This window comes from Protopterus annectens, chromosome 13.part0, assembly GCF_019279795.1.
Source record: "Protopterus annectens isolate FY-2018-M chromosome 13.part0, PAN1.0, whole genome shotgun sequence".
NCBI lineage: Eukaryota > Metazoa > Chordata > Ceratodontiformes > Protopteridae > Protopterus > Protopterus annectens.
In genome coordinates, this window is record NC_056747.1 from 915621925 (window position 1) to 915642102 (window position 20178).

General features: G+C 40.0%; 1 protein-coding gene across 1 annotated transcript in view; it reads right to left on the bottom strand.

Moving 5' to 3' along the window:
• BECN1 (beclin 1) overlaps positions 1–20178 on the bottom strand; it is a 1139297-nt gene that overhangs the window by 293531 nt on the left and 825588 nt on the right. The window contains exon 8 of the mRNA XM_044054677.1: positions 7470–7664. Within this exon, the coding sequence (XP_043910612.1) occupies positions 7470–7664 (195 nt within the window). The remainder of the gene's footprint in view (positions 1–7469; positions 7665–20178) is intronic.

Genomic DNA, 20178 nt, shown 5'->3' on the forward strand with positions numbered 1-20178 from the left:
GGTGGAAATGGTTAAGAGCCAGTCTTCCAAGTACAGAAACACTCTGAATTCTTAAAGTCTCAAGTGAGCTACTACTATTGCCATGCATTTGGTAAACAACCTAGGGCTGTGGTGAGTCCAAAGGGCAGTGCTCTGAATTGGTACGGACTGGCTCCAAGCCGGAAGTGGAGGAACCTGCTGGAGCGCTTGTCCATTTTTATGTGGTAATACCCATCTTGAAAATCTATAGAGCACATCCAGTCAGCTTTCTTCAGAAAAGGAAGGCTAGACTGTACTCTGACCATCCAGAACTTTGTCAAACTGATTTGTTCAGTACACTGAGATTTAACATTGGTTTCCAGTCCACTGTCTTTTTTAGGACTAAAAAGAATCTTGATTAAGTTCCAGATCCTTCTTGATCTGGTGGGACTTGTTGGATGACTCTTCTGTCCAGCTGTTTTCGAATTTCTTATACTGCTGAAGTCCTCTGATTGGGTGGAACATTGGGGGTTTTTGTATACACAGGGGGAGGTTGAGAAAATGAAATGGTATAGTCTCTGGATATAATCCATTGCACCCAATAATCTGTTATGTTAAGCCAGGCATTTAGGTGCAAGGATAAGTGTCCCCTGACTGCCTCCTGAGGAAGACTATTGGGCCTCCCTTCAGGAGCACTGGAAGGGCTTGCCTGGGAATGAATCTCTGAAGCCCTTGTTTTGTGGACCACCTCTGCCACGAGGATGGTGTCTTCCATTTTGGTTCCCCGTTCTACACCTAAGGGAATTCCCTCCATGAGTGTCCTGGAAAGGCCCTTGGGATTTTTTGAACCACATTCCCCTCCCCAGTCCTCTGGTTCCTAGAAAAGGACCTTTGAGGGTGGAAAAATGTTAAGCCCACAGCAGAAAGGGTCTTATCACCTCTCTCACATCTGGACAATGTTTCTTTCACTTTATGGCCAAACAAGGATGCTCCATCAAAAGGAGCATTGATGAAAACACTTGAAAGGTTCTGTTAATTCACAAAGGTGCATCCAGACGTGTCTCCTAATGGCTACGCCTGTACCTGCCGTTCTAGATACCCCTTCAGCTGTATGAGCAATCAGCCTCATGGACAAGTACGACACAGACTCCAGTGTGGCTGAGTAACTACTTTCTCTTGGAATCCCTCAGCTACAGCTCCCGATAGGGTATCTCACAATTCCTCGATCAGATCCCTTTGGAGTCTGGTGAAATATGCAAAGAAGTTCAAGGACCTTATAGCAAAAGTCGATGAAGACCCACTTCCCAAATCTGTCCATAGCCTAGGACTCCCTGTTGGGCGGATGAACAGAGGAACTCTCCTCAGCTAGCTCCTTTTTGTGACAGCCACTACAAAAATAGCATCAACTGCAAGACCCTTAGCCAAAAACTGTTTATCTGTAGGTGCAGAAAGCATTTTGTCTGTTTTTTGGAGATGGGGTTGACGGAGTTAGGGGTCTTCAAGTCCGCTGTGAAATCAAATGAATGAGATCAACGGGCGGAGTCACCCAAGAGGTAGATGGGATGTTGCCAAATGCCTGCATGTAAACAGACTCCTCAGAAAAAGGGTTTTAGGGTGTCCAGCCACCCCTCTGCTTCAGAATTTCCTAGATTTCTCCAAAGGAGACCACCACCTCAGGAGGTGACAGAGGGGACCCCTAGCCCTCATCGAAATCTTCATCTTCGGCGACGGACTCTGGGAGGAATCCAATTGCTTCCTCTTGTACTTCTTTTTGTGAGAGACCTCCTCACTCGGATAATCTGAGAAGGTACCCAAGGATGATAGTACACTTGGCTGTGAGACCTGAGGTTTTGGCTCCTGCTGTCCCAGTGGAGATGCGGGGAGGAGCTGTTCTGATAGGGGAGACACCAACTGCATCTCTGTTAGAGAAAGAGCTTTCTGCAAATCCTCGGTCAGTTCCCCTGAAGAGGGAAGGAAGCCCAAAACCAAGAAAGACTGCCTCAGGACTGGGGTCACCCCCCACTCCAAAGAACCAAGCCTACAGATCGAAGCCAGAGTGGAGCTCACTCAAGATGAAGCTTCAGGAAACAAGGACAGCTCCAAAAAACCTGGAGTAGAGACCTGCTCCCTGGAACCAACAGGGAAGCCACGGCTACAACAGGTCTCCAGTTCAGAGACAACTGAAGAGGTCAGGGTGGCTGCTGACACCACAGAAGCGAACTCCAAAGCCAACACAGTCAGTGCCAGGGGAATTGGAACAGAGGACTCTGAAACCTCCGAAGAGTTTACAGGAGCAGTAGTGAACAGGGTGAAGGATGTTTCGGTACCAAGACAAGAAGGAATCATTACAGAAGACGAACCTGCAAGCCCTCTAATCCACAAACTCTTGTTCACCAGCCTCTCCATATCGAGTTCTGAAAGACTTTTGGTGGAGCGGACCAACAAAGTGGACAGAGATTTAGCCTCTGCAGAAAAACTTCAGGTAATTCCCCTGCAAATGGATCCATCAAAGGAGAATATGCAGTTGTAGGTATGAAAATCTTTGTTGGAGATATAGAAGCCAATTCATGAGTTGAAGCCTTCGAAGTGGAAGGGCTTGAAGTTGTTGGCGTCAGAGTGACAGGAGGGGAGGCCTTGTTGGAACTGAGGTCTCCAACCTTTTGGTTTTTGGAGCTGACAGGGGTCGGAACCAACTGGCTTCTCTTTTTTGTTTTGTCATCTAAGGACAATGAGGCAGCAGAAGAAATATCCACCTTTGCTTTGTCCCCAGTAGATAAGGCTTCTCCAAAGGTAGATGGAATGAGTCTTTTTAAAATTAGCCTGTTGAGTCTCTCTGCTAACGCCCTGTGACTGAAGGTGTGACAGATGCTACAATCTTCCTGAAGGTGGAGAGGGCCAAGACAGTATACACAATGAATAAAAATCAGAAGAGGGAATTTTATGGCCACACTTCTGACATTTTTGAAGCCAGAAGGAGCCTTGCCCTTGTCAGTCATGTCAGAGAAACAAGAACAACCTACACAGAAAGAAAAAAATATATATACACACACATACATATATATATCACACAAACATACATACACATATACACATATATATATATATATATATATATATACATATATATATATACACCCTTTTAATACAGGGAAAAGAAGGATGACTAACAATGATACACAAGTACATGAACGTGTACTGAGAAGGAAACGAGCATTGAGAGAAAGAAACGATAAAGAAAAACTAACAATGATAGTTAAGAGATTATACAACAGTGTAAGGGGATAGAAAGGTATCAACGATGATACTCAGAGTACACAAAGTGTAACAAGATGGAGATGAATCTCTGAAAAAAAGATACCAGAAAGAAATATTACCTAAACCCAAAAAACTCGTCTCTCAGCTAAATGCGACCATTTTGGAAAGTGGCAAACGTGATTTGAGGTAATTGACAGGGATTATTGGCAGAACTGAAGGTCAAGAGTTTTTGGGTGGCACGAGCTGTAGTAATGGCCGAATCACTTACAATATCATAACCGAACCCATCTATCAAGGATGAATGAAGACTGACAACATCAGATGGTTAGCAGCAAATCTAGCAATTTTGTTGTAGCACATCTCTAGCTTTGTTTTCAGGGTGGATTGTAGATTGGCTACAATACGCACATTCCCCTTTCTTTGAGAACTTTAGGAAAAAAAAAAAACGATAAATGAATGGTTTGATTAAGGTTTGCTTCAGAGGCACCTTTAGAAGGAAGTGGGGATTTGTTCCCAAACACATTCTATCTTTATGAAAGACCAGATAGAGGTTTGCATAAGGCTTGCAACTCGCAGATCCTCTTTGCCAATGTGATTGCTAAAATACGTCTTCCAAGAAAGAAATTTTAGATCCACTGAAGAAGTTGGCTTGAAGGGAACTTTTTCAAAGCCTGTATGTAGCATGACAGCAATATCCCATGGGGAAAATGGACCTCTGATTAGAAGTCTTAAAAGGAAGGCTCCTTTCAAAAAGGCCTTGGAAGTCTTTAGAGAAGCAAAGGAAGTCTGATTCTGTACCACATGAAAATTGGAAATGGCTAACCTTACTTTAATAACAGAAAAACTGGATCCTTTGTAAAACAGTTCTGCCAAAAAATCCAAAATGGAACAGGAGCTGAGAAAGGGGCTAAACCTCTGAAACAAACCCATACTAAGGTAAACCTTTCTGTTTTTTTGTGAGGATAAAATCTGAATAACTGAGGCAGACAGCATGGTATCCCTGGCCACCATTAAAATTGGAAAAAATGTGCAGTCAAGTTCAGGGTTTTATGTCTCGGTGAAGCTGACAGGACAGGTGATACAGAAGGTCCGGACAAGGTTCCAACACCCAAGGTGGATGTATTAGATGAGGCCAGTGGAAAGGGATCCAAACCTGCCAGGATCAATGGGGGGAATGAATTTATAACACTTCTGCATTGCACCTCCAAGCTTTCTGAGGAAACTCTTATGAAGGGAAAAAGAGGAAAAGCATAAAGTAGATGGGGGCCAACTGTGGACTAGAGTGTCCCTTATGTCTGTCCCTCTGGAGGGATCAAGGCAATGTAACAGCTGCACTTGTTTATATATGAAGCAAAAGAGACTGAAGCAATGTAGGACCCAGTGACTGAAAAAATGCATCATCAATGTTTGAATGAGGAACTACTCATGACGACATGCACTTGGTGAATCCTGTGGGGGCCATAGTGAAGCCAAAGGACAGTGCTCTAAATTGAAAATGATTGGCTCCAAGCTGGAAACACAGAAATCCTCCTGGACTGTTTTGCTATCTTGGTATGACAGTGCACATCCTGGAGATCTATGAAGCACATCCAGTCATCCTTCCTCAGAACTAGTAGCATGGACCGAACCATGAACATCTAGAACTTTTACAAAGTGACTGAAAGTGGTTGAGGTCCAAAATAGATATCAGATTCTCTCTCTTTTTCAGACATAAAAAGAACCTTGAGTAGACTCTGGATCCTCACTGGTCGGGGGGACTTGCTGGATGACTCTCATTTCTAACATATTTTTGCTGCTGGCAATTCCACTTGACTAGGTAGAATGTCAGGAATTCTTTTTTTTTCTGAGGAGGGGGAAACAAAGGGAATAACAAGTCCCCCGATTATCCTCTGTACCCAAGAATTTTGATCGATAAGCTGCCATGCTTGAGGGTGCAGGGATACGCATTCCTGACTATCTCCAGAGTATGGCAGTCAGACAACCCTTCTGATGTACTTGTAGGGTTTCTAGGTGAAAGGACTATGATGCCCCAGATTCTGCAGTTCATGTGTGCCTCTGGGGTGATGTCCATTGAAGTTACTCCTCTCTGTCACAAGGGTGGTGGGTTTGTTCACAGGAGCTTCCTGGCCAAAGCCATGGGATTTTTGGAACCATAGCTTTCTTTCCCTTCTGGTTTCAGCAGAAGGTACTTTATGGGGTAGTGTTCCTGCTCTCTCCTGGAAAGAGCTTCCCTTCACTTTAGGTGCAAAGAGGGTCAAACTGTCAAAGATGGCGTTGATGTAGGACATCTTGAAACGTCCTCTAATTCATATAATTGCAATAATGGTGCCTGCTGCCCTTGATGTGCAATCAGCCACACTAGGCAGTAAATGCATGGATACATTACTCATGAATTGGGTTAGATAATGGAGACTCCACTAACTTCCGGTTGTCCACAAACAGGTTACTCAATAGAGATTCTGATAATGCATTCAAGTCCCCTCTGAAAATGGGTCATCTGAGCCAGACAGTTCAGCACTCACAGCACAAGTCACTTATTTGGATCTACATAAATTGATCAAATAACATTTATGGTGATGTGCATAATACTGAAAAAAAAGGATTGACACTACACATGGGCAAGCTACTGCGGATGCACTGAGAATTAATCTCAGCTCATGCAAAACTTAAAACACAAGGACAGCATCTTTTTTTTTTTTTACATGGGCACCTAGACATACGTCCACCAAAGCGCCATTCCACAAAATCAGTGGAACACATATCAGAAAGAATTTTAATACAGAAACAATACTACATTAACTTTTTTTGTTATATGTCAAGGAGAATATTTTTAATGAAATTCAGAAAGCTTCCAAAATCAACAGACAGAAAACAGATTAATACAGCATAAGGGTAACCCAAAAAGGTCAAAGTACTGATTATCCTACAAAGATATCAAAGCCCTAAAATATCAAGTGGCAAATGAGATCTGAGGTAATCTGGGCACCAGAGGGAATTTTGGGTAGGGGGAAGAGTCACAGTCCTGGAACCCCTTGAAAAAGTGCTGAGGTCGGATCCAGTTGGATCAGATAACCCAACTGTTAAAATGGCTGAAAAAGACAACACTGGGACAGAAGATCCTCACTGCTTTTGATAACATTCATATTTTATGAACTTGATTGTATGGTCTTGCCTTCATGCTATCATTATCAGAACCAGATCTTGAAAAGTGAACAAATGGACATACACAAGTCTCTATGCAGCTGCAGCTGACTATGGACCTCGTGTACATTGTCAGTACTGACCATCTGAAAAATGGTGGGGTCTTAAAGGATACAAATAAAAATGTCCAGTACTGTTGCAGGTAAAGATGGGAATACTTAGATTCTTAGGTTCATAGGTTGGTACTAGGCTATCGGCCCTAGGGCCTATACAAGCCTAGCCATAACAATTCCCCTGGCTATTTCTTCCCACACTATTTACTTCCCTAGACCCCTGTTACTTCCCTGGACCCCTGTATCACTAGGTTGTTACACTCAAAGCATACTTCATCTTCTCCCGCAAGAAAGCTACAAACTGTGACTGGGAATCAGCATAGTTTTTAGAGTTTTAGGAGACAGCCCTTGACTGAGGATTGTATGGATTTCAGTCTCATACTCTGGGCAAGCTATATTAAGATGCAAGGTCTTACCAAGTAATTTAAGTGATGACCAGATCAATGTCAGAGTATCCAGCAAATCATGAGATGATGGGGGTGCATCTTACTTAATTTTACAAAATTTGGGCTTCTTATTTTCAAGGAGGACAAGAACCATGCAGCTTAGATCTTTTGAAGGGCAGATACCCCTCGCTGGATATAGCTGAGCTATGTAATACATATACAATAAAGAACACGGATGAACAAAACTGGTACTGACGTATATTTCTTAAACTCAATCTCCATGTATTCCACCCCCGACAAGCTGGAAAAATGAAAGGAGATCAAGACCTACAGGTGCATGGTAAAACCCTAACAGCCAAGTTAAAAAAAATGTATATTTGATCAACATTTTTCAAGCGAAATCTGACCACGCTTAAGGTTAAGGTAAATGTAATATATTAGCATACACAAAAAGAAAGCTAGATAACACTGTGAACTGCCATAGTTTTAGTTGGTTGTTGAGAAAGCAGGGGAGACAAGACTATGTCTCAACATGCCATTTCCAGAAACCAGTTCTGATACAAACAGGAAAGAAAATTCATTAAAATGATATTGCTGACAACTACTAATTACTTACTGAGCTTCTTCCTGCTCCAGTAACTCTGCCGCCTCTCGAACCTTTGCTAGTTCATCAGCACCTTTCTTCCTCTCATTCTCAATTTGCTCCAGTTCTTGGATCAGACAATCTTCTTCTACAGTGAGCGCCCAGAGTTGTTCTTGCAATTTCTCTGCATCTTCTTTTTGTATCTGTTCCAGGATCTCTAAACAGTGTCTGTTAAAAAAAAGACTACTATTTAAAACTGGAGAATCCATATTATTAAGTAAATGCATAAATATGAAGTATATGTTAGACATTATAATGTAGGAAAAAAGCACCTTGACAAAACAGATGTGTCTGGGTCTCCAGTCCCAAAACTAACAGCCTTGCCACCTGCAGTACAGACACATTAATCTTATGGGATTAAACTGGCAGGTCCAGCCTGGAAGGAATCAAACTTATGGATGAAGGAATGCAATTACTGGAATCAAGCAATTTGTAAAAAAAAACATTGGTCTAACAGCCAGTCCAGAGGACAAGGAAGTAAACTGACACGGACAGCCCCTGCCTGAAATTTGAGGAAGCACCTGTAATTCTTATGAATAAATATGTGGATGTAGGGATCCCTGAAGTATATAAAGGCACCATCTCATCTGGGCCTTAGAAAACAGGAAGGTTAACAGGACCTGCAAGGTTGACATTTGAATCTTGGGAGTTTTAAGGAAGGTATTGTGTTTAAATAGGTTTAGAATGGCCCTTCCTTCCTGAAATCTAGAAAAAGTCTTGAGCAGAACCTTATGTTTTGGTCTTTTACGGGTACTGGTTCTAGTACGTGTAATTCCAAGAGCTCCTATAGATGGGGTGGGGGATAAGGTAAATTTGTTCTTTACACACAACTACTACCCTTGTCACCCTTAATCTTTTTTTTTTTTTTTTTTTTTTATAAATTATAGTTTATAGCCCTTGGAAATGATCTGTAGGACACGCTTGTCTTGTGTGATGCCTTCACTTTGCGCAGATCTTTGTAATGAATGAGGACTTGAGGAGGAGGATATAGTTGGGGTGGGAATTTGGGGCAGGGTGGAGGGTAAGTGAGAGAAACCAGGTAGTCATGGTTGCTTCCCCTGAGGTTGAAGATCCACAGGCTCCCCCCTCTGGCTGTCCCTTATATTCGCCTTTCCACCTTTTTTTTTTCTTATACTAGCCTTTTCTCCCTTCACTGGTTTGCCTTTGCCCTGTCTACAATAATAAAGGCAAGGCTTACATGACTAGTTTCTACCATAATTTGGGATGCAGTAGTAAATGAGCTACTTGACGCTGCATAATTTTCTCTCTCTCCTCCACTTCTTTCTAGAAAACTTTGTAAAGATTCCAAACAGCAGCTACCTCTCTATAGAGGATCATTAAAGAGCAGCACTCTATATCCCTTGTCAAGAATTGTAGCCTCAAACTGACATACCTCCTGATGACAGAACCCATAGCTGCTGGCCTGGATTCAGCATCCACAGCATCATAGCAGCCCTTTATAGAGATTTTTGCAGATATCTATCAGTGCTGTCTTCAGATCCACATCACACACCTCCCCTACCTTGCTTTTAAGTTGGTCTGACACAGCAGTTGGGAACTTTATTATATCTAATAAAATAAAGTGGCAGTTGTATTAAGGTTTCTTCCCAAACCAGTCTGGAACTCTGGTTTCTTTATCATTTGGGAAGTTGCTGGGACAGGTATCAGTTTGGACCCTTTCTCTAGATCCACAAACACTAGAGCTGGAACCTCTATAGGACTCTCTTAAAAATATTTACGGGATTCAAGTTTGTTTTTTTTAGGAACAGGAGGCTGTGGGTGTCTGGTTCCCTGGAGGCATCAAGGAAGGCATCTTCCAGAGTCCTCCGAACAAGAGGAATATACACACATTTAGGTGTATTTAGGCCCAGTAATAAATATATTTAGGCCCAGTAAATCAAAGTATCTTTCCTGGGTCTCTCATGTCTCCTTTGCCTCCCATATGAAGCACTCTTTCATTCTATCTTCAGTGTCCATCAAACTATTGTAAGCGGGAAGAGGAATCTAAATCATCCTCCTCACTTTCAAAGGTGTTCATCTCTACTATTTTATTAGAGTGGCTGTGTTTCACTTTACCAGAAAAGATTCCAAAACTACAGATTTTTACTTGGCTACAGACTTTTGTAAGGCTTGAAGGAACCCCTGAGCCAAAGCTGTTCAGGGAGGACCTGGGGCTTGGAAAAAAATAAATAAATAAAAGAACCTGCTCAGTCATTAGGGCCCAGAGTCATGCAAGTTCCCTAAGCATGTTGATTTATGCTTTATCTTTTGGTTTACTTTAGCAAGGAGATGTGGCTTGAAAGTCTTGGACTTGGGCTGGGGTTACGCACTTCTACCTCAAGATCACCGAAATCCTCAAAATATTACAGTCATGAAGTAGCAGAAAGTATTATAAGAACTAAGCCAACATGTGAATGGAGAAAGGAGAGTCTGCTGATAAGGATGAGTGCAGTTAGGGATAAAGACAATAGGCAAGAAGGCTCTGGAATTTATTGAAGAAGTCTGGCCAAAGAACCAAGGTGTTGGGAGCAAATAATGAGAGGGAAAGGTACTAGAATGGGAAGAGGCCAAGAAATTATTGGACTGCAGGCTTGAGATTGCCTTCCCTATCAAGGACTGAGAGTATAGGCAGAGAGAGAAAATGAAATAGGGGATCCTAAGCGAAAGATCAATACTGGTAGAGCTTTCAGAAATATCTAGAACAGAAGCTGCTGTTAAAAAAATACAAAATACTGCTTGATAACTGTAAGAATCAATCAGAGGAGGTTACAAAGGACTGGAAAGAGATTGGATAAGCAATTCACAAAGAAACATTGAGGGGATATATATATAGGTCTCCCAAATATGCAACAAAGTCTAGAAGATTTAAGAAAGTGTTTACAGAGGTATTCTTATTCCCCAATTAGACACAAAATATTTTTTCCTCAGGTACACAGCATGGAGGTGTGATGAGGAATAAATAGGTAATTGGGAATATATTTTCTGGGACTGTAACGAGTTGTCAGACTTTTAAAATTCCCTGCAGACTACTTTATCAGAAATAGTGGGTGAGAATATTGGTATAACTAAGGAAATTATTTTTTGAGCTATGATACAGAATCAAAATTGCCAAGACATAGTATGCGGAGTCTAATTATAGTGGCTGCCAAAAAGCAATTACTAGGAAATGGAAATCAAAGTCTAAACCACTTGTAATAGTCTGATAAAAGGTAAATGAGCCAAAAGCAACCAAATAAACTGAGAAAAGTAGAGTAGAGTTTCCACCAAGCACAAATAAATCGAGGCTCCAAAGGTAATAAATGCTTTAATAAGCACTATTAAAACACTCCTCCACAAAGACTGGATCTTTAAAACACAAAAAAGCACAATAACGTATCCACAAAGACGTTTTCGTCGCCAACTTCATCAGTTATACATCCATTTTGAAAAAATATATATGCTTTTATATACTTTTTGAATTTCATCACTGATCAGATGACCAATCATTTAAGACCATTTGTTAGAATTAATTGTTGAAGCTAATTAATTCATGACGCCTTCCCAAGACAAATTAAATACACTTCTCTAAAAACATGCATTCTACCTTTATTTACTGTAATTATTTAAAAACTTTTAAAACTTTTTTTAAAAACCTTTTAAAAAAACATCATTTAAAATGGTTTAAAATGATTCCTGCATTAAGCATAAATAAAGCCTGTGAGTCTGAAGTTACAACTTACCACCATCTTGTGGCCATAGTGTAAATTTCAGCAAAACCAAGAGTCAAGAATTTGAAAGTTCAGAAGAAATAATATTTTTTATGATTGTATACAAAAGAACCTAACAGTAAAAGTGAACCTAAATATAACTCTTTTGTGTTAAAGCTTTGCAGCTCTCATCTTCAACACCGGGGCCAATGATACCGTGTCATTCAGTCCAAAGTTACGGTTTGCATCTAGGAAAAGTTGCCAGTACAATTCTTTGTATTCAATGAGTGTTTCCCACATCCCACCTCTTGGATTAATGGGAACTACTTCTAATATGAAAAAGGAATAACCTGTGGTGTTGCATTTGGTTGAATGCTTACTCAATGCATTTTTCTCATTCATCACCCTAACATCATATAAATGCTCATATATTCTCTGTCTGAGCTTTCTTTCACTCTTTCCTACGTAGAAGGAGGGACATTTTTTACAAACAGCTAGATATATGATGCCTTTGGTGTCACAATTTGCAAATGTATTCAAATGCAGGGTCATATTTCTTGCTTCTAAAAACATTGTTTCACCACAATACAAATGTGTGCAATATTTACATCTCCCACATTTGTGTAATCCTTTCTTGGATTTGTTACTATTGTTGCACATATTAGCATTCGTCCTCCCTTCCAAGTAGTTTTTAATGCTTTTCCCTTTACGGTAGACGTGGGTTAACTCTTTGTCAAAAATGTGTTCAAGGTCTGAGAATTTTGAAAAACTATACCATTCCCTTGAAAATATGTTCCTAACAAAGGCTGATTGTTCATTGAAGGTAGTAATTAACCCTGTCTCTTTTGCCCCAAAGCTGCATGCCTGCATTTGGTTGTGGGTCAGTTTTTCTTCTTTACCTAAAATAGGTGCAAAAGCATCTGTTCTTTTTGTATTGACTTCAAGTATTTTGTTGAACATTTCCAAAGGGTACCCTCTCTGAGTAAAAAGGCCCCTTAAAAAATTAGTTTCTTCAAGAAAGACCTTGTTGTCAGAGGTCATTCTGCTGGACCTAACCAATTGCCCTTTCACTACCCCCTTCTTCTGATGGGGGGGGGTGGCAACTGGTAAAATGCAAATAAGAATTAGAGAAGGTTTCTTTCCTGAAAATTCTTGATGTAAATTTCCCTTCTTTTTTCTCAATATGAACATCTAGATATTTCTTTTTTGAAGTACTCCCCTTGGAAATAGATGAAATTGTTTTTGAGTACTACTTCCATCAATGCCAAAGTGTTCGTGAAGTCGATATGTGTCAATTTTTTACTTCCTATTAGTTTTTCTTCAAACCAAGATAAACCCAAGTCATGTGGAATGCAACCAAAAAGGTCTATAACATCCATTGTTCCAAATGAAGTGTTCTCACTGTATAACGAAGGTTTGATTCTTCTCAACAAGTCCCAAGAGTCTTTTAAAATATTATCACATCCTTCAAGTACATGCTTGATCTTATGGTCAACAAATTTTGCTAGTGGAGCTGTTATTGATCCCTCTGCTGACACAATTGGTCTAAGGGGGGGGTCGCAGGGATTTCATCTATTTCCAAGGGGAGTACTTCAAACAAGAAAAGGGTGTTGCGATGGGTGCACATTGTGCACCAGCCTATGCAAACATCATCATGGCTTTTTGGGAAGAAAATTATCTCCTTAAATCTCCTTTGTTCAAAGAATGCTCCCTTTACACTAGGTTTTTAGACGATTTGTGTTTTTTTTTGGAAGGGTAGCAAAGAAAATTTCAATAATCTTTTGATGTATGTAAACAATACTTCGACTTTTTTGGCATTTACCAGTAACTTTGATGAACAAGAATTGAAATATCTAGATGTTCATATTGAGAAAAAAGAAGGGAAATTTACATCAAGAATTTTCAGGAAAGAAACCTTCTCTAATTCTTATTTGCATTTTACCAGTTGCCATCCCCCCATCAGAAGAAGGGGGTAGTGAAAGGGCAATTGGTTAGGTCCAGCAGAATGACCTCTGACAACAAGGTCTTTCTTGAAGAAACTAATTTTTTAAGGGGCTTTTTTACTCAGAGAGGGTACCCTTTGGAAATGTTCAACAAAATACTTGAAGAAGTCAATACAAAAAGAACAGATGCTTTTGCACCTATTTTAGGTAAAGAAGAAAAACTGACCCACAACCAAATGCAGGCATGCAGCTTTGGGGCAAAAGAGACAGGGTTAATTACTACCTTCAATGAACAATCAGCCTTTGTTAGGAACATATTTTCAAGGGAATGGTATAGTTTTTCAAAATTCTCAGACCTTGAACACATTTTTGACAAAGAGTTAACCCACGTCTACCGTAAAGGGAAAAGCATTAAAAACTACTTGGAAGGGAGGACGAATGCTAATATGTGCAACAATAGTAACAAATCCAAGAAAGGATTACACAAATGTGGGAGATGTAAATATTGCACACATTTGTATTGTGGTGAAACAATGTTTTTAGAAGCAAGAAATATGACCCTGCATTTGAATACATTTGCAAATTGTGACACCAAAGGCATCATATATCTAGCTGTTTGTAAAAAAATGTCCCTCCTTCTACGTAGGAAAGAGTGAAAGAAAGCTCAGACAGAGAATATATGAGCATTTATATGATATTAGGGTGATGAATGAGAAAAATGCATTGAGTAAGCATTCAACCAAATGCAACACCACAGGTTCTTCCTTTTGCATATTAGAAGTAGTTCCCATTAATGCAAGAGGTGGGATGTGGGAAACACTCATTGAATACAAAGAATTGTACTGGCAACTTTTCCTAGATGCAAACCGTAACTTTGGACTGAATGACACGGTATCATTGGCCCCGGTGTTGAAGATGAGAGCTGCAAAGCTTTAACACAAAAGAGTTATATTTAGGTTCACTTTTACTGTTAGGTTCTTTTGTATACAATCATAAAAAATATTATTTCTTCTGAACTTTCAAATTCTTGACTCTTGGTTTTGCTGAAATTTACACTATGGCCACAAGATGGTGCTAAGTTGTAACTTCAGACTCACAGGCTTTATTTATGCTTAATGCAGGAATCATTTTAAACCATTTTAAATGATGTTTTTTTAAAAGGTTTTTAAAAAAAGTTTTAAAAGTGTTTAAATAATTACAGTAAATAAAGGTAGAATGCATGTTTTTAGAGAAGTGTATTTAATTTGTCTTGGGAAGGCGTCATGAATTAATTAGCTTCAACAATTAATTCTAACAAATGGTCTTAAATGATTGGTCATCTGATCAGTGATGAAATTCAAAAAGTATATAAAAGCATATATATTTTTTCAAAATGGATGTATAACTGATGAAGTTGGCGACGAAAACGTCTTTGTGGATACGTTATTGTGCTTTTTTGTGTTTTAAAGATCCAGTCTTTGTGGAGGAGTGTTTTAATAGTGCTTATTAAAGCATTTATTACCTTTGGAGCCTCTATTTATTTGTGCTTGGTGGAAACTCTACTCTACTCTTCCCACTTGTAATAGTAGTAGTGAATATAGTAATACCAATAAAACAACTGGAAATAATTTTTATTTTATTTGCAGTTTAACCGGGAAAATCCATTGGGCCAGAATGAGCCCATTTTCAATGGAGGCCCAGGGAGAAAAGCTCCACATACAATTATTACAAAGTTAACAAGTAAAATACAACTTTCAAAAACTACTAAAACACAGTAATATAGAAGGCAGAATAACATTTGAGCAACACAGTAATATAGAAGACAGAATAACATTTGAGTAAGGTGTTGTAGCACGGTACTGAATGAAATTAAAACAAGTATTTTGGAGTACACAAGTATAATTAGGAGTGCAGGCATTTATGCACTCAACATTTCATGAGATGAGGGGGAGGAAGAATTAGAGGAGGAGAGTACAACACTGAAAGGTGAATAGGTTGAGTTATGAGAAAGGAAAAATGGGAGTGGGAGTGGAAATGAAATGGAGTCACTAAGCTGAGTTTTGAAAAAGGAGACGAAAAAAGATGGAGGAGCAGAAATGATATAAGGTGGGGTCAAGTGGGGTGAGAGCATGAGCATTCCCAGTGAGAAGAGAGATGAGAATAGAGCATGGTCTTGAAGGCAGAGTGATTTTGGGTGATTCTAATGTGGGGGGGAGGAGTGAATTCCATAGACGAACAAGGAAGAAATGCAGACAGTGTATAGGCAGGTGCACATAAGAGTTTGTACACTTCAATGAGGTTCTGGTTACCTGACCTGAGTAGTCTGTCAGGATGATGCTAGTGAGGATAGAGGAGAGGGAAATGGGAGGGTTTGAAAATGACTATGTGAGCAGTTAGCAGTTGAATGTAAGAGAGATAGTAAGGGAGTTCCGGCAAGTTCAAGGAGTGGAGTGCATCAGTGACTGGAGGAGGACTTGGTCCCAGTAGCAAACAGAGATTTTATTGTAGCAGAATGACAGTTTTGAGGATTGAAGGTTGGTGAGGAGAGGGGCTCCATACAAGTCAGAGGGGATGAGGTAGGAAATAGAGTATGTTTGGATGAGGCAGTGAGATAACGGCTGTGACGATACAGCATTACGAGCTTTTGGTGTATTTTCTTAATACTAGTTTGCATATGAATGTCAAACTTTAAATGTTCATCAATGATAACACCTAGACGTTTTGTATGAGAGACCATTTCAATGGGAATCTTATTCTGACTGACTATGGAGAAGGAGTTATCGATAGTAGTGCTTTTACATGGGGTAAAGATCATGATTTTGGTTTTGGCTGCATTGAGAGCAAGGTGATTATTCAGCATCCAAGATTCAGTACAAGAGAAAGCATCTTGTGTTAGTTGCATGAGTTTAGGGAGAGATTAAGCATAGCAAATAATGGTGGAATTGTCCGCGTATTGGGCAAGTTTGGTATTAGGAATGCACTGGTGAAAATTATTAATGAAGATGTTAAAAGGTAAGGGATCTAGTATACAGCCTTGTGAAACTCCTGTTGGAGTGTGAAGGAAGTAAGCGGTACTATTGTTTCACTCGATGTCTTGTCTATTAGAAAGGTAAATGGAAAACCAGCTAACAGAGGAGGGGGAGAGACTGAGAACAGAGAGCTTAGACAAGAGAAGTTTCTGGGAAACAGTATTGAAGGCCTTTGAGAAGTCTAGGAGAAGGGTTGATACAATGTTGCCAGAGTCTTGGGCACGGTTGATGATGTCAGGGAAAAAGAGAAAGGCAGTGGTAGTACTATGCCCTGGTATAAATCCATGCTGAGCTGGAGAAAAGTTGATTGTCTAGGAGGTAGGGAAGGAGTTGCAAGTGTATGTATTTTTCAAGGACTTTTGAGATAGGGGACAGGATGGCTATAGGATAGAAGTTGGAGATTTCAGTATTGTTGCCTCCTTTGTGGAGGGGAATGATGAATGCTTTCTTCCAGAGGAGGGGTACATAGGACTCTTGGATTGAACGGTTAAAAAGTATGGTGATGTGAAGGGCTATGCCATCTGCAGCTAGCTTGAGAAAGTTAGATGGAAGGTTGTCTGGGGCATGAGAGAAATAGAAATTACACAGAAATAGAAATTACACAGAAAAATAGAAATTACACAGAAAAAATGGAAACTGTGGGAACAATGCATGCAAACATGGAACAAGGTTTAAAAGGAAGCAGGATTTGAATGAGTTGTATAATATTTGACTGACAGTGACTGGGTAGATTATAAGTGATTTATAATGTTTGCAGCTAAAATTATGTCAATATGGTTTGTTTTCATTTATACAAATGTATGACTGTTTATTTCATAAGTGATAACTTAATAAAGATGTTTCTTGTTTAAAAAAAAAAAATCACACAAATAAAAGGATCACCGATATGTTTCATAATAAGGATTGTAAGCAAACTCTCCTTGCCTCCAGGAATTATTAGGAGTGCTTAAGCAATGGATGCCTGGGACTTGTCCGCGTATTGGACAAGTTTGGTATTAGGAATGCACTGATGAAAATTATTAATGAAGACGTTAAAATGTAAGGGATCTAGTATACAGCCTTGTGAAACTCCTGCTGGAGTGTGAAGGAAGGAAGCGGTACTATTGTTTCACTTGACGTCTTGTTGTCCATTAGAAAGGTAAATGGAAAACCAGCTAATAGAGGAGGGGGAGAGACTGAGAACAGAGAGTTTGGGCAAGAGAAGTTTCTGGGAAACAGTATTGAAGGCCTTTTGAGAAGTCTAGGAGAAGGGTAGATACAATGTTGCCAGAGTCTTGGGCATGGTTGATGATGTCAAAGAAAAAGAGAAAGGCAGTGGTAGTACTATGTCCAGGTATAAATCCATGTTGAGGTGGAGAAAAGTTGATTGTCTAGGAGGTAGGGAAGGAGTTGCAAGTGTGTGCATTTTTCAAGGACTTTTGAGATAGGGGACAGGATGGCTATAGGACAGAAGTTGGAGATTTCAGTATTGTTGCTTCCTTTGTGGATGGGAATTATGAATGCTTTCTTCCAGAGGAGGGGTACATAAGGCTCTTGGATTGAACGGTTGAGAAGTATGGTGATGGGAAGGGCTATGCCATCTGCAGCTAGCTTGAGAAAGTTAGATGGAAGGTTGTCTGGGGCATGAGATAAATAGAATCTTCAGAAAAGGACAGGAGCAAATTACACAGAAAAAATGGAAACTGTGGGAACAATGCATGCAAATGTGGAACAAGGTTTAAAAGGAAGCAGGATTTGAATGAGTTGTATAATATTTGACTGACAGTGACTGGGTAGATTATAAGTGATTTATAATGTTTGCAGCTAAAATTATGTCAATATGGTTTGTTTTCATTTATACAAATGTATGACTGTTTATTTCACAAGTGATAACTTAATAAAGATGTTTCTTGTTTAAAAAAAAAAAAATCACACAAATAAAAAGGATCAGCAATATGTTTCATAATAAGAATTGTAGGCAAACCCTCCTTGCCTCCAGGAATTATTAGGAGTGCTTAAGCAATGGATGCCTGGGACTTAGTGCCTGAACCAGAAGACAAAACCTGAGTGTTGGCTCAGTGAGACATACTTAGCTCCATTGAGAAGACAGTCTCAAAAGGGGCTTCATCAGAGTCTTTGGAAAGCCAGATACATGGTCTGAGGACTGTGGCTGTGCCTCACTGGTGCCTACACCCTTGAGCTGTAATGGTATGTCGGATGTCAAAGTCACATCAACTACATTCTTTTCCGCCTTCTCATTATAAGGTTTGTTTTTAGGATTGATACTGAAGGACAAAGGCAACCATGAAGGGTTCCCCTTTAGAAGGTCGAACCACTGAAATCTTGAAAGTCATATGGCCGAAGCCATATGCTCAAATTTCAGAAGCTCAATCTTCTAAAAGGGAACTTAACCAAAACAAAACAATGTTTTTGCAGGGGTGCAAGCCCCCTGCACCCCCCCACTACTTATTTATTCTTACTCCAAGATCGCACTACAGCGCAGAAAGGGAAATCTCCCGTTCTGCCCTGTATGCCGATCCCCATTCAGAAGGTCAAGCTTATATGGTCTTGATCATATGACTTTCAAGATTTCAGCGTTTCAAACTCCTGAAGGGGAACCCCCCGAAGATATCATGGTGGATAGGATGAAGGTCTTCATCCTCTTTCTGACCAAGAAATTATGTAAGAAAACATAAATCCCTGGCAGACCAAACAGTCCTTGATGTTCTGCTCTGGGCCTAAAGAAAACAAGGAATAACTAAGAAAGACGGTCAGAAATCAACCTTCTGCAAAAGCATACACTTTCTTAACATACAACATATATCCACAACATCAAGCTGCAATTATGAGACTCTACTCTAACCAAAAAGGATATACAACAAAAAGACAGTTTCCCCAGTGCAGCACTCAGCCAGATTATGAAAGTTACTTCTATGACGCATACACTGTGCACTGCATCAAGAAAGATCTAACATGGTGTGTCAACAGATGTCAATTTTATACAGGAGATGTCCTGATATTCTAAAGGAAAGGGCATACACCATTCTGGACAGGGAGGGTACGGAGCTCTCAGATGAAGGCCAGACATCTGTACCTTCTACTGCAGAAATCCCAGTTGTTAGGACAGTAATATAAATGAACTACAAAATGTTTTTAATGGTCTCTGGATCTGGCATAGTTAAATACAAACATACAAAAGTCTACAGTGATGCTTTTCAGTACCCCACAAAGTTTACCCAATAAATACACAACCATTACAGATCCAACAGGAAAGTACAGTTTGGTATGTAAACTTGCTACATCAAAAAAGTTTGAATGATTATTGCTGCAGTAACCTTAACCATATGGGTTATATCCTACTTAGGAGTAACACCTGACCAGCTTACAAAGCTGTGCCCAGACTGTTCAGAGTTTTTGCTGAACTGGAGAATATCAGTGGTCTGAGCTCCAAGACCTTCAGAGCTTTCATGCCAACTGAAAGAGGGAGGCTATAGAACTGAAAAAGTCAATGCTTGGTATATAAAAACAATGTCCTCACCTTGGCAAACAGAAATCATACAAAAAAGGGGGATAGAGGAAGGGAGGGAGTGGCTATTACAGCAGTGATCATTTGAACATCTACTGTTACGGTAAGTTTACTTACACAAGTCTACTATGTTCATCATTTCATCACTGCTGCAGTAGGCTTAGCTACATGGGTAGAACACCATAACTTAGAAGGTTTGGGAGGTGGAAGGATAAGGGTACAGGAGCCCCTGGATAATGGAACTAGCAAAGCTTGTTATAGACCTGGGAAAGGAATCGAGTCTGTAGCGCTTTGTAAAACTATGTAAAGAGCACCAAGTTGCTGCCTACAGAATACTTCTACAGTCCACCCCTTTCCAAAAAGGTACTGATGCAGCCAAAGCTCTAGCAGAATGTGACCTGACTCTGCTTGGAATTGACTTGCTATGGTGGAAATAATAGGATATAGCATGGGACAGCCAACTGGAAATTAATCTGCTTTGGCACAGGTTGGACTTTTTTCTTACCTTCCTAACAAATGAGTACATGATAAAACATTTCT